Here is a 12,288-nt window from a genome sequence, read left to right on the forward strand (position 1 = left end):
ATGGCTTGCAATTGGTAATTGATTGTTGACAAAATCCATAAAGTGAATAAGCTGTCTGGCAAATAGGTGGGATTTTCATATAATAGAGTAATTTCCCAAAAGGGGTATAGCCGACAGTCTGAATCATCCACCTGTTTCAACCAAAGGTACTGAATAATGATATGTCAGTCAGGAACCCAAGGAAAATAGGAGGAGGAGTACAGACAATAGAAACACTGGTTTCCAAACGGCACCAAGACCTGCCTAGGATGATCTAAGAAGTAGTGCTAATATATCAGAGAGAGAGAGAGTGAGAGAAACAGTGGTGTGAGAGTTTATAAATTAACCAGCACTGAATGTATGTCATAAATGGCCTTTATTGTTTACTTCTCACTTGGTAAGGACTCAATAGGCCCCAGAAATCCTGACATTCCAGACAGTGGTGTAACTTGGTCTGTAGGACTGGGGGGTGTCTGCTTCAGATACCCCCTTATTATGGACTCATCAGCCAGGTATAGCTTGATTCCAGTGGCCAAACTGAGGTGGCAGGGTGGTTGAAAAATGATGGATTGGGATGCAGCCCAAAGCGATTGTGCTTGTGATCTTTTACAGTATATGCGCTGGGGCATAAGTAGCACTCCTGCTATGGATTGAAGGTGTGGACAATCCATCGGACTAAGTGCAATGGGCAGGAAGTAGACCAGGACTATGTGATATGTATAGATTTTTATGATTATACCAATTGGATGTTGTCAATCACGCAAAATGTGTAAGTCTGTAAAGCTCATACAGAGGTCTGAATTCACAAATGTGTGCATTTGTAATGATTTGGGTTCATGAGACTCAACTCAGGTGCCTGTGAAGCTTATTCTCTGTCAAAGTGCAAGGGACGGTGGATTCCCCCTCTATGCAATCTGTAATGATGGGGACTCCTAATACCGCTAGTCCTTGTAATATGAGGTTACAAAGGGCTAACGGTATAATTTCCTTATTAGATATGATTGCAGATGTCACATCTTCCCTGGCTATATGAAAATTATTGACATTTGTCAGGCTGCAATAGTCTCCTATGTTTTCTAGAAATTCTTCAAGATGTATTCAGCTTGCCTTGGAAGTGAGTGATGGAGGCTTTGGTGGAAGAGTGATGCACATCAGATAAAACATAGCCATCACTTATGACTTTCAGATATAAAATTCTAAAGACAAATTGGAAAGTCTTACTTTCTTTTTTTGTTTTGCAGTTGTTACAGGAGCAGGAGATGGGATTGGGAAAGCATACTCATTTGAGGTAAGGTTAAGAATATGGTGACTGAATTGTCTTTGTAGCTTCTATGAGTTATTTGCAAGTATACTGATATAAGAAATGACACACACCTGACACTCGAAATGAAGGGTCTGAGCAGGGTAGGTTGTTGGTCCTTTTGTTTAATCTCTGTCAGTTATCTCCTGCCTATGTTCTGCACAATCCATGTAAGAAGATATCTGCAACATAACCAAGCATATCAGTAGGTCTGTTTCATGATATGTCAAGATGTGCAAAAATGAAACTGGGTTTTCATTTCAAAAGTGACAGCAAAGAATATACCACTCTCTGTGGGGTACTGTCCCTGTGAGGTATATGATTTTTTGCAGTTGCGATCTGCTCTCTAAACATGATCTGTCCAATGTGATTTGTCATGTGCCTCTTGGTTTCTTCCACTTTCTTTGTTTTGTGTAATTTTGTATGCCACTATATGTAGCTTGCTTCGTTGCCTGACTTATGCGTTATATAGGAAACATTAAAACAAAAAAATATTGCAGGACTAATAACAATCTCGGGGCCATTCCTGCCTCCAGCACACTCATCTCTACCTCATTTTACCACATCAATGAATACCTCCATCCCCATGTTACACTCCCACCATCAGCCTCTTGGAGTACCTAGTTTTTCTAACCAAAATCATGATCTTATCCTTGATAACCTCCAAATCTTCACTCCCCTTCTACTAATCAATACCCCACCATGAATCCCCAGCTCAGAAAAATGGTTTCTAAACATTTCCTCTTGAGCAACACCTTCATGCCCACTTCTGTTTGTGCAAACCATTTAATCTCACCGTTGACCTTTAGCTACCTAATTAACTTTTCTACGATAGTCTAGCTTACCTTTCCTATTCACTTCCTCATCCACATGACCATACAATTCCTTCCGCTGTCTCCACTCCAAGACCCTATTGCCCTCACCGATCTCATGTCTACTTTTAAATACTCACCAAGTTACAAGAGCCCCTTATTGCTTTCCAAAATTCACATACTGATCTCTTATTCATGAGTTCACCTAATTCACAGCCGGACATGAAAGTACATTACACAGCTTTGGAAATCTGTGCAGGTGGCCATAGCAAGCTACCTCCTCTCACACACATTTTGCAGTGACTGGTGGAGGTAGTCTTTGATTATATGCTTCTCTCCATTGTTTTGGCCTTTTGATGTCCGTCCTGGAGATCCTGGTTTTCAAGTACCATCTTCCTTTCCCTTTTTAACTGTTCCCTCTCAAGGAGAGGCTGGTACTGCCTTTCCCCATGAAGATTCTTATAGTTTCCATTACTTGTGAAATTTGCCTCCTTCATATCTGAGAAATGCTTTATGAATGCATGATGTGTGGCTCACATGTTTACTAGCGAATGGTGGCATGCATTTGGATCTATAAGCAAATGGAACTGTCATGGACAGCAACATGACATCTTCATATGCAAATCTACATGTGCACATTTTTGAAGTAGACTGAACATATAGCAGAAAATATAGACTCTAACATGAAAATTGCCACGTTGTGGTATTTTATAGATGATTTTCTAGGAATCTGGATTGGCAAAGAAGAGGCAATAACTTAATTTAAGGACTATTTGACATAGGTGCATCATTCAGTCAGGTTTAAAGTTAGAGAAGAGTAATCCAGAAATCCATTATCTGGTCCCTAGGTGTCAATAAATAGTACATGAATTAGTACATGTAACCCAATTATAGTAATGGCTTCCTAAATGCTTCACGCTTTCACCCTAAGCATCTCATAGAGAATTTGATGTGTTGAATAGTTAAGAATCCAGTTATAGGTCAACAAAAGTATGTGCATCTCATAAAAACCAAGGGTAAATTCACGTCAAGCAAGAAACACTGGAAAATCAAACAAGCACAAGCAATGAATGGCTTAAATTGATATTACCTTTGATCAACAAGCTGTTCTGATTTTTAAAGCGGTTAATGACCACTAAAACCTGTTATGAATTATCTGAATTACAGGGTGTATACAGCTAAAACCAATGAGAGTACAAAAAATTAAAAGAAACCTCAAATATATATTATGTTTTTTATATATATATATATATATATATATATATATATATATATATATATATATATATATATATATATATATATATATATATATTAATCAGACCTGGAACAAGATTGTTTTATTTTATGAACCACATTTAGCAACCATATGCACTGGAGCATGTTTGTGCTTAGGAAGCTTAAACTTTACCAACACAAAGGAACCAATAGCTAAACATACACAGAAAAATATGAATAAAGTGTTACTGGGTGACACCCGCTGTCCCTGTATAATAATAAGTAATCCTCAGTATCTATTTCACAATCATTCATATTAAGCTGAAGTATTAAGCATTTCAGAACATGTGCTACCCATAAGGTTTTTAAACAGGAACATGTACACTTTTCAACCAAACAACAGTATAGCTGCTTGCATACTGACTGGAAAAGTTAAGATTCTATTCAGAAATGGTTTATTGTATACAAGAAACACAATTTTCAATATCTGTTTGCCCTGAGTCTTCCAGCCAACATATGTTTTTTTATATTCAGTTCACTCTTCCTCATGGCCACTTATTCCTCGGGCTTCACTTTGTACAACACTTTGGACATATACAATTATGTAAAACCTGAAGATATGCACCAAATTAAAAGGATACCCACTGAATCAGATGACAGAACTTGACATGCACAGTAAATGCATTAAAATGTTCAACACCCAAACCAAAATGACTAACAACTGTGTAATGAACAGGAGCCTTTCTGACATAAATAACTGTACCACAAGTGAACTGATCTGGAAACAGACAGAAGAACAAGCATTGGCAAACCAGAAGGTCTTGTTTGTAAAAGTTTGATCTATTGGCTTTGCCATTGCTTGTTTACAGTGCCATTTGCTAGTGCCTCAGGAAACATGCTCATTTGTGTGACATGATGCAATGTACACATATGAACACACAGACAGACATTTTTTAATGGGTTTTCCTCTAAAGGAAAGTATTTCCAAGATGACCGCCGTTGCATCAGAAAGTGTTGTGATGCAGTGGCAATTTTACAGTTGTTAATTTACTGCACCAACTTGGCTGATGGAGATTGTAGAACGACAAATTAAAGTTAAAAAAACGGACCTCAGGAGCAGAAAAATGGTAGCAAGTTTTCCGGTAGAACTTCACAGCTGCTCCGTTCTCTAAAAAGACAAAAAAAAGAAAAATGCACCATGGAAAAAAAATTAAGAATGGTGCCTTAAGAAGGGAATTGAATTTTGCGAAATGATCTACAGGTATAATTGGATCATAGTGTCTCCAGACAGAAACCTGAATTTGTGGCTAAAGAAAACGTATGTAATCTATATCCAACAACAATATCACAAGCCATCATCAAACTTTTGTCCCCCTAGCATCACATTTATGTTGTGAATAATGAAAGAAAGAAAAGCCAAAGAATGTTGGGTCAGAATCACAAATGTCTTTTTGAGTATGCACAGTGCTACCTCTGTAGTACTACTTCACATATTCATAAATGTAATTTGCACATGTGGAAGCAGAGATCTCTCAACCTTATGCTGGTCCATACCATTTGTGAGGAGTTCTTCATCGCATGCCTGCACACGTAATTCTATACTTTAGAAGTAAATGTAGCAGTGTTAATGGGGAGTGGCTGGAGAATGAGAAACATCTACTACAATGTAGGAGAAAATTGAAAATTAAGGATGGACATAGTGGAGTGAAATATAGTTGTAAAACCACACTTACAACATGGGAAGTCAGTTGCAATTCAAACAAAGTTACATCCGAGTCTTCTCTCTTCGTACTACAGCCCTATCAGCCACACATCTAATTTAAGTAAGTCAAACACTAGGCATGGCTTCTCACAGGTACAGCAAGGGAATCACATAAAAACAAACAGTATCAGAGAATAATAACCCTATAACCACAAAGAGAAAAATTACAAAAAGTGAAAAATGCAAAACCCCACACACCAGTCTTTTACATGTTCACACATACATAAGTAGAAAACTGTGTAAAAAGAAACTTTGCAACACCCTTATACACACACACAACATACACAGAAAATAACCACTTCAGAGTGGACTACACATAGTATCAAGAGCAATTATCATTGAATGCATCTGTCAGTGAAGTGCATAGCATTAACTGGTCACACACATACTGGCCTCATACAAAGGCAGGCCTCAGCCAAAGAAATGTGTTTGGGCAGTGTTGATGAATCTAAAAAAGGGTTGTGGGGAGTTATAGTACACATCAAGACAACAAACCACCAATACAACAATATTAATTCTTGTAATCAAATGTGTTTTACTAATGATATTCAGCTTATTTTATTCCCAATTACAAAATCATAATCATTAAGGAGACTGTTAGACCTGGCCCTTTTTTACAGGGTCAGCCCCAAACTTTTTGCCTCCTTCCTCCTATTTTTCCTGACCTGTTTTTGTTGGCTTTTGAACTCTGAGCACTGCTAAAGTGCATATGCTCTCTGTGTAAATTGTACTGTTAATTGGTTTATCCATTATTGGCATATTTGATTTACTAGTAAGTCCCTAGTAAAGTGCACTAGAGGTGGCCACGGCCTGTAAAATGCTACTAGTGGGCCTTCAGCACTGGTTGTGCCACTGGTTGTGCCACCCACATAAGTAGCCCCGTAATCATGTCTCAGACCTGCCACTGCAGTGTCTGTTTGTGCAGTTTTAGACTGTAAATTCGACTTGTCCCCACTTGCCAGACCTAACCCTTCCCTTTTCCTACATATAAGACACCCCTAAAGTAGGCCCTAGGTATCCCCATGGGCAGGGTGCAGTGTATGGTTAAGGTCGGACATATACTAATGATTTGTATATATCCTGACAGTGAAATACTGCCAAATTCGTTTTTCACTGTTGCAAGGCCTATCTTTCTCATAGGTTAACCTGGGGGCTGCCTTTAAACATGATTATAGCGTAGCTTCCCTTTGGGAGCAGATAGACATGTGGAGTTTGGGCCCTCTGAACTCACAATTTAAAAATACATCTTTTAGTAAAGTTGGTTTTGAGATTGTTTGTCTGAAAATGCCACTTTTAGAAAGTGGGCATTTTCTTGCTTGAACCATTTTTGTGACTCTACCTGTTTGTGGATTCCCTGTCTGGGTTAGTTTTGCAGTTGGGCTGTTTGCACCTCTCTCCAGACAGTGACACAAAGGGCACTGGGGTGTAGCCTGCACATTCTGATGAGCCATCTGTGCTAGGAGGGAGTGGAGGAGTGGTCACTCGCACCTGAAAGGGCTGTGCCTTCCTTCACACAATGCAGACTCCAACCCCCCGGTGTGTGTCTGAGGCCTTGCCTGGGCAGGGCAGGATTTCACAAACAAGTGAGACTTTTCCTTTGAAGTAAGCCTACTTCAAAGGCCAGAATAGGTATAAGAAGAGGACCCAGAACCACAGACTTTAGACACTTCTTGGGGAAGAACCTCTACCTCGCAGACATTTCTGGACAAGAAACCTGCAGGTGAAGAATCCCTGAACCAGACATGCTAAAAGGAACTGCCTGGCCTCCCACAGGACTCACTGGGACTGCTTTTCTGACAAGGACTACTGCCTTGCTGTTGCCCTGCTGCTTTGCTGCTCCCTGGCTGTGCTGAGAAGTGCTCTCTAAGGGCTTGAATAGAGCTTGCCTCCTGTTCCTCGAAGTCTTAGGACCAAAAAGACTTCACTCCTGCAACTGGACTCCTTGTGCAGCGAAAATGCAACGCACAGCCTTCCCCTCGGTAAGAAATTCACCGCACGTCGAACCGGAACGACACAGCCCAACTTCGCAAGGAGAAGTTCGACGCATCGCCTGCGTTGCGGCTGGAACTTTGACGCACAGCCCACCTGATCGATGCACAGCCAACCTGGGACGACGCAGTCCGACTTCCAGAGAGGAATCGACGAAGCACCTGCCGTGCAGGAGAAATTTCCACGCAACGCCCACTGGATCGACGCAGCGCTTGTGACTTTGCTCCGCAAGCCTAGGATTCCATGCACAGTCCCCGGGGTGCGAGAAAACCCAGCAACCCGAAGAGGAAACAAGTCCTTGCGCCGTAAATCTACGCAAAGCCTTCCCCTGCATGGAAAATAATGATGCAAGTCGGTGTGCGAAGGGGCGAAACCGAGGCACATCTCCCTGTTTTCCACGCATCGCCTCCTCTGCAGTCCCTTGCGGAGATGTTGAACGCGAACCAGGTACTTTGTGCTTGCAAGAGACCTTTATTGTTTTTAAGAGGCATTTATTTGTTTTGCAAAGACTTATTGTATTTGACCTCTATCTTATCAGATACATATTATATATTTTTCTAACACTGTGTGGTGTATTTTTTTGTCGTGCTATATGGTGGTATTGTATGATTTATTGCACAAATACTTTACACATTGCCTTCTAAGTTAAGCCTGACAGTTCAGTGCCAAGCTACCAGAGGGTGGGCACAGGATAATTTGGATTGTGTGTGACTTACCCTGACTAGAGTGAGTGTCCTTGCTTGGACAGGGGGTAACCTGATTGCCAACCAAAGACCCCATTTCTAAAAGAGACAAAATACATTTGTATCACGTTTAGTATGTATTCCAAATAAAAATATAAAAAAGTGTTCTTTAGTTATGGAAGTACACTGGCGTTGCCAAAAATTAGCACTCCTAAAATGGTTCTCAACAACAATAAAGATATCAGAAAGGGGGAATATGTATCATATGAATGCTGGAGATGTCAGCATGTCTGTCGTGGTTACATGCCTCTTCTTCAGGGCTATGGAAAATATAATACCGTAATATCACTCTCTAGTAACCAATAAATAATGAATGAAAATGAAATTCTAACATTTCCCCAAATGTTAACCCATAAAATAGATTGTCAAACATCCAAAAAAAGAGAGAGGTGGAGCAAAGAACCCATCGAATTTACCTAAGGAATTCTTTTAAAAAGATCAGAATGAACAGGAGAATGCATAATAAACAACATAGGGGGTCATTCTAACCCTGGCGGTCGGTGATAAAGCGGCGGCCAACCCGCCAACAGGCAGGCGGTCCAAAAAATGGAATTCTGACCCTGGTGGGAACCGCCAACACAGCCCACCACATTAACACTCCGACCGCCACGGCGGGACCGACAAACAGCGCGGCGGTCACCGCCAACAGGCAGGCGGCAGACAATGTACCGCCCACCCTATCACAACTCACCAATCCGCCACCTTTTCCGGGGCGGGAGCCCCGCCGATAAAAACACGGCGGAAACAGACTACGAACGGGAAAACGCTCACCTATACACACTCCACGAGGAAGGAGGACAGCATGGAGCCCGAATTACACATCCTACCGGCTATTGTCTACCTGCTCATCTACCAGGAGTACGAACGCCGGCGCAGACGACAACGGTGAGTACTGCACCTACGACACATGGGAGGGGGGAGGAGGAAAGCTTACGGGCACACACATACGCAATACACCCACCCCCCCAACCCACCCCCCCAATACCTACACACCAATGCAGAGCAACAAGTCAGAGTGACACCCCCCAAACACCCCGGAAGAATGCAAAGACATAATTCAAATGAAGTTTAAAATTTATGTATAAAATAGGTTCATTTAAGTCATGGTAAATATGCCATATGAAATATACAAAAGAAATAATGAACATAGTGCAAAGTATAAACCTAGTCAATAAGTCCTGCACAGTCCGTTCAATATTCATAGTCCGTGGGCCAATGTGTACAAACACATGGGCAAAGCCCACACAGGAGACCGGAAACCATTGGAGAGAACACTGCTGGGGCATCAGATGAGAAAACAACAGGCACCTCAGGGGGAAGGGAAAGGGGGGCACCTCAGCCACATGAGTCCACGACGCCAGATCCACGAGGGGCCTCCATGCCCACTGTACCATCCTGGGGAGTGCAAAGCCACAGTCCATCAGATGGATAACCGACTCCACTGGTATTGGAGGAGGCATGGTGCCCAGAGTGCTTCGTGAACACCTGCTCGACACAGAACCGGCACTGTCAATGGACCAGCGGTGCTTGAGACGGCGGTGCCCAGCGGAGCGGTGCTTGACAGGAAGGGCCCAGCGGAGCGGTGCTTGACAGGAAGGGCCAAGCGTAGCGGTGCTTGACAGGAAGGGCCCAGCGGAGCGGTGCTTGAGATGAAGGGCCCAGCGGAGCGGTGCTTGAGATGAAGGGCCCAGCGGAGCGGTGCTTGACAGGAAGGGCCCAGCGGAGCGGTGCTTGAGATGAAGGGCCCAGCGTAGCCGTGCTTGAGATAAAGGGCCCAGCGGAGCGGTGCTTGACAGGAAGGGCCCAGCGGAGCGGTGCTTGACAGGAAGGGCCCAGCGGAGCAGTGCTTGAGATGAAGGGCCCAGCGGAGCGGTGCTTGACAGGAAGGGCCCAGCGGAGCGGTGCTTGAGATGAAGGGCCCAGCGGAGCGGTGCTTCAGATGAAGGGCCCAGCGGAGCGGTGCTTGACAGGAAGGGCCCAGCGGAGCGGTGCTTGACAGGAAGGGCCCAGCGGAGCGGTGCTTGAGATGAAGGGCCCAGCAGAGCGGTGCTTGAGATGAAGGGCCCAGCGGAGCGGTGCTTGACAGGAAGGGCCCAGCGGAGCGGTGCTTGACAGGAAGGGCCCAGCGGAGCGGTGCTTGAGATGAAGGGCCCAGCGGAGCGGTGCTTGACAGGAAGGGCCCAGCGGAGCGGGGCTTGACAGGAAGGGCCCAGCGGAGCGGTGCTTGACAGGAAGGGCCCAGCGGAGCGGTGCTTGACAGGAAGGGTCCAGCGGAGCGGTGCTTGAGATGAAGGGCCCAGCGGAGCGGTGCTTGAGATGAAGGGCCCAGCGGAGCGGTGCTTGAGATGAAGGACCCAGCGGAGCGGTGCTTGACAGGAAGGGCCCAGCGGAGCGGTGCTTGACAGGAAGGGCCCAGCGGAGCGGTGCTTGAGATGAAGGGCCCAGCGGAGCGGTGCTTGACAGGAAGGGCCCAGCAGAGCGGTGCTTGACAGGAAGGGCCCAGCGGAGCGGTGCTTGAGATGAAGGGCCCAGCGGAGCGGTGCTTGACAGGAAGGGCCCAGCGGAGCGGTGCTTGAGATGAAGGGCCCAGCGGAGCGGTGCTTGACAGGAAGGGCCCAGCGGAGCGGTGCTTGAGATGAAGGGCCCAGCGGAGCGGTGCTTGAGATGAAGGGCCCAGCGGAGCGGTGCTTGACAGGAAGGGCCCAGCGGAGCGGTGCTTGACAGGAAGGGCCCAGCGGAGCGGTGCTTGAGATGAAGGGCCCAGCGGAGCGGTGCTTGAGATGAAGGGCCCAGCGGAGCGGTGCTTGAGATGAAGGGCCCAGAGGAGCGGTGCTTGACAGGAAGGGCCCAGCGGAGCGGTGCTTGAGGTGAAGGGCCCAGCGGAGCGGTGCTTGAGATGAAGGGCCCAGCGGAGCGGTGCTTGACAGGAAGGGCCCAGCGGAGCGGTGCTTGACAGGAAGGGCCCAGCGGAGCGGTGCTTGACAGGAAGGGCCCAGCGGAGCGGTGCTTGACAGGAAGGGCCCAGCGGAGCGGTGCTTGAGATGAAGGGCCCAGCGGAGCAGTGCTTGAGATGAAGGGCCCAGCGGAGCGGTGCTTGACAGGAAGGGCCCAGCGGAGCGGTGCTTGACAGGAAGGGCCCAGCGGAGCGGTGCTTGAGATGAAGGGCCCAGCGGAGCGGTGCTTGACAGGAAGGGCCCAGCGGAGCAGTGCTTGAGATGAAGGGCCCAGCGGAGCAGTGCTTGAGATGAAGGGCCCAGAGGAGCGGTGCTTGACAGGAAGGGCCCAGCGGAGCGGTGCTTGACAGGAAGGGCCCAGCGGAGCGGTGCTTGAGATGAAGGGCCCAGCGGAGCGGTGCTTGACAGGAAGGGCCCAGCGGAGCGGTGCTTGACAGGAAGGGCCCAGCCGAGCGGTGCTTGAGACGGCGGGGCCCTGTTCAGCGGTGCTCTTCACGGCGGGCCCTGTTCAGCGGTGCCTGTCTTGGCGGGGCCCTCTTCAGCGGTGCTCCTCACGGCGGGGCCCTGTTCAGCGGTGCTCCTCACGGCGGGGCCCTGTTCAGCGGTGCTCTTCACGGCGGGGCCCTGTTCAGCGGTGCCTGTCTTGGCGGGGCCCTCCTCAGCGGTGCTTCTCACAGCGGGGCCCTGTTCAGCGGTGCCTGTCTTGGCGGGGCCCTCTTCAGCGGTGCTTGTCCTGTCTTTCAAGGGAGCCAGACCTGGCCAAGACTCCCCGCTTAGTCGCCCTCCGACCTTGCGGTAATGGGGCCCTCCTGTGATGGAGTCTTGTGCCCGTGGGTGTCGTCCGTCACACCCGGTATGGGGCTGGTGGGGCCCTCCTGCTGCGCTCGGCTGCTGCATGTCTTCTCCGCCCTGCTGCCCTTGCCCTCCTTCGCTGCAGCTCTCGGGCCCTTGCCTCCCTTAGATGATGTGGCAGGTGACGTGGCAAGGCCACTCTCCGTGGTGGCAGCCGTCTCAGGCTTTTCGCGTTTTCTTGTCCTCTTCCCAGGGTGTGGGCTGGCTGTCCCCTTGCTGCTGGCCGATGTTCCTTCCCTAGGAGCTGGTGGACTCCAGTAGCCCTGCACTATGGTGATACTAGATGCAGGGCTGGTGGTGGCTGAGGTGCTCTTTGGACTCTTACCAGATGGAGGGGGTGGGTCAGGTGATGCAAAGAGGTTAATTTTGGAGAGGAAAAGTTTTTTAGGAGCAATGGGAACGGTAGGTGCAGTGGGTATGGGAGTGGAGGAAGAGGATGTGGTTGTAGGAGAGTCAAGTGTGCTGTCTTTGGGTGCAGGTGCTTGGGCTGGAGGCTGTTGTGAGGTGGATGGCTGTTGGGTGGGTGGCTGCCTGCGTTTGTGTGGTTTGGAAGGGGGGTGACAGACACAGTGGGAGTGGACACAGGGGACGTGTAAATGGCAGTGGGGGTGGTGACTGCACGTGTGCTGACTGTAATGGAGGGTGTGCTGGTGATGGAAGTACTGGCTGATGGTGGTGT

The 12,288-nt window shown here is 47.3% G+C and overlaps 1 protein-coding gene across 1 annotated transcript in view; it reads left to right on the forward strand.

The window, feature by feature from the left end:
* Positions 1-12,288, forward strand: part of HSD17B3 (hydroxysteroid 17-beta dehydrogenase 3) — a 1,428,528-nt gene that overhangs the window by 302,635 nt on the left and 1,113,605 nt on the right. The window contains exon 2 of the mRNA XM_069227886.1: positions 1,221-1,267. Coding sequence (XP_069083987.1) covers positions 1,221-1,267 — 47 coding nt within the window. The remainder of the gene's footprint in view (positions 1-1,220; positions 1,268-12,288) is intronic.

The sequence above is a fragment of the Pleurodeles waltl genome, chromosome 1_1 (genome assembly GCF_031143425.1).
Source record: "Pleurodeles waltl isolate 20211129_DDA chromosome 1_1, aPleWal1.hap1.20221129, whole genome shotgun sequence".
Taxonomy (NCBI): Eukaryota; Metazoa; Chordata; class Amphibia; order Caudata; family Salamandridae; genus Pleurodeles; species Pleurodeles waltl.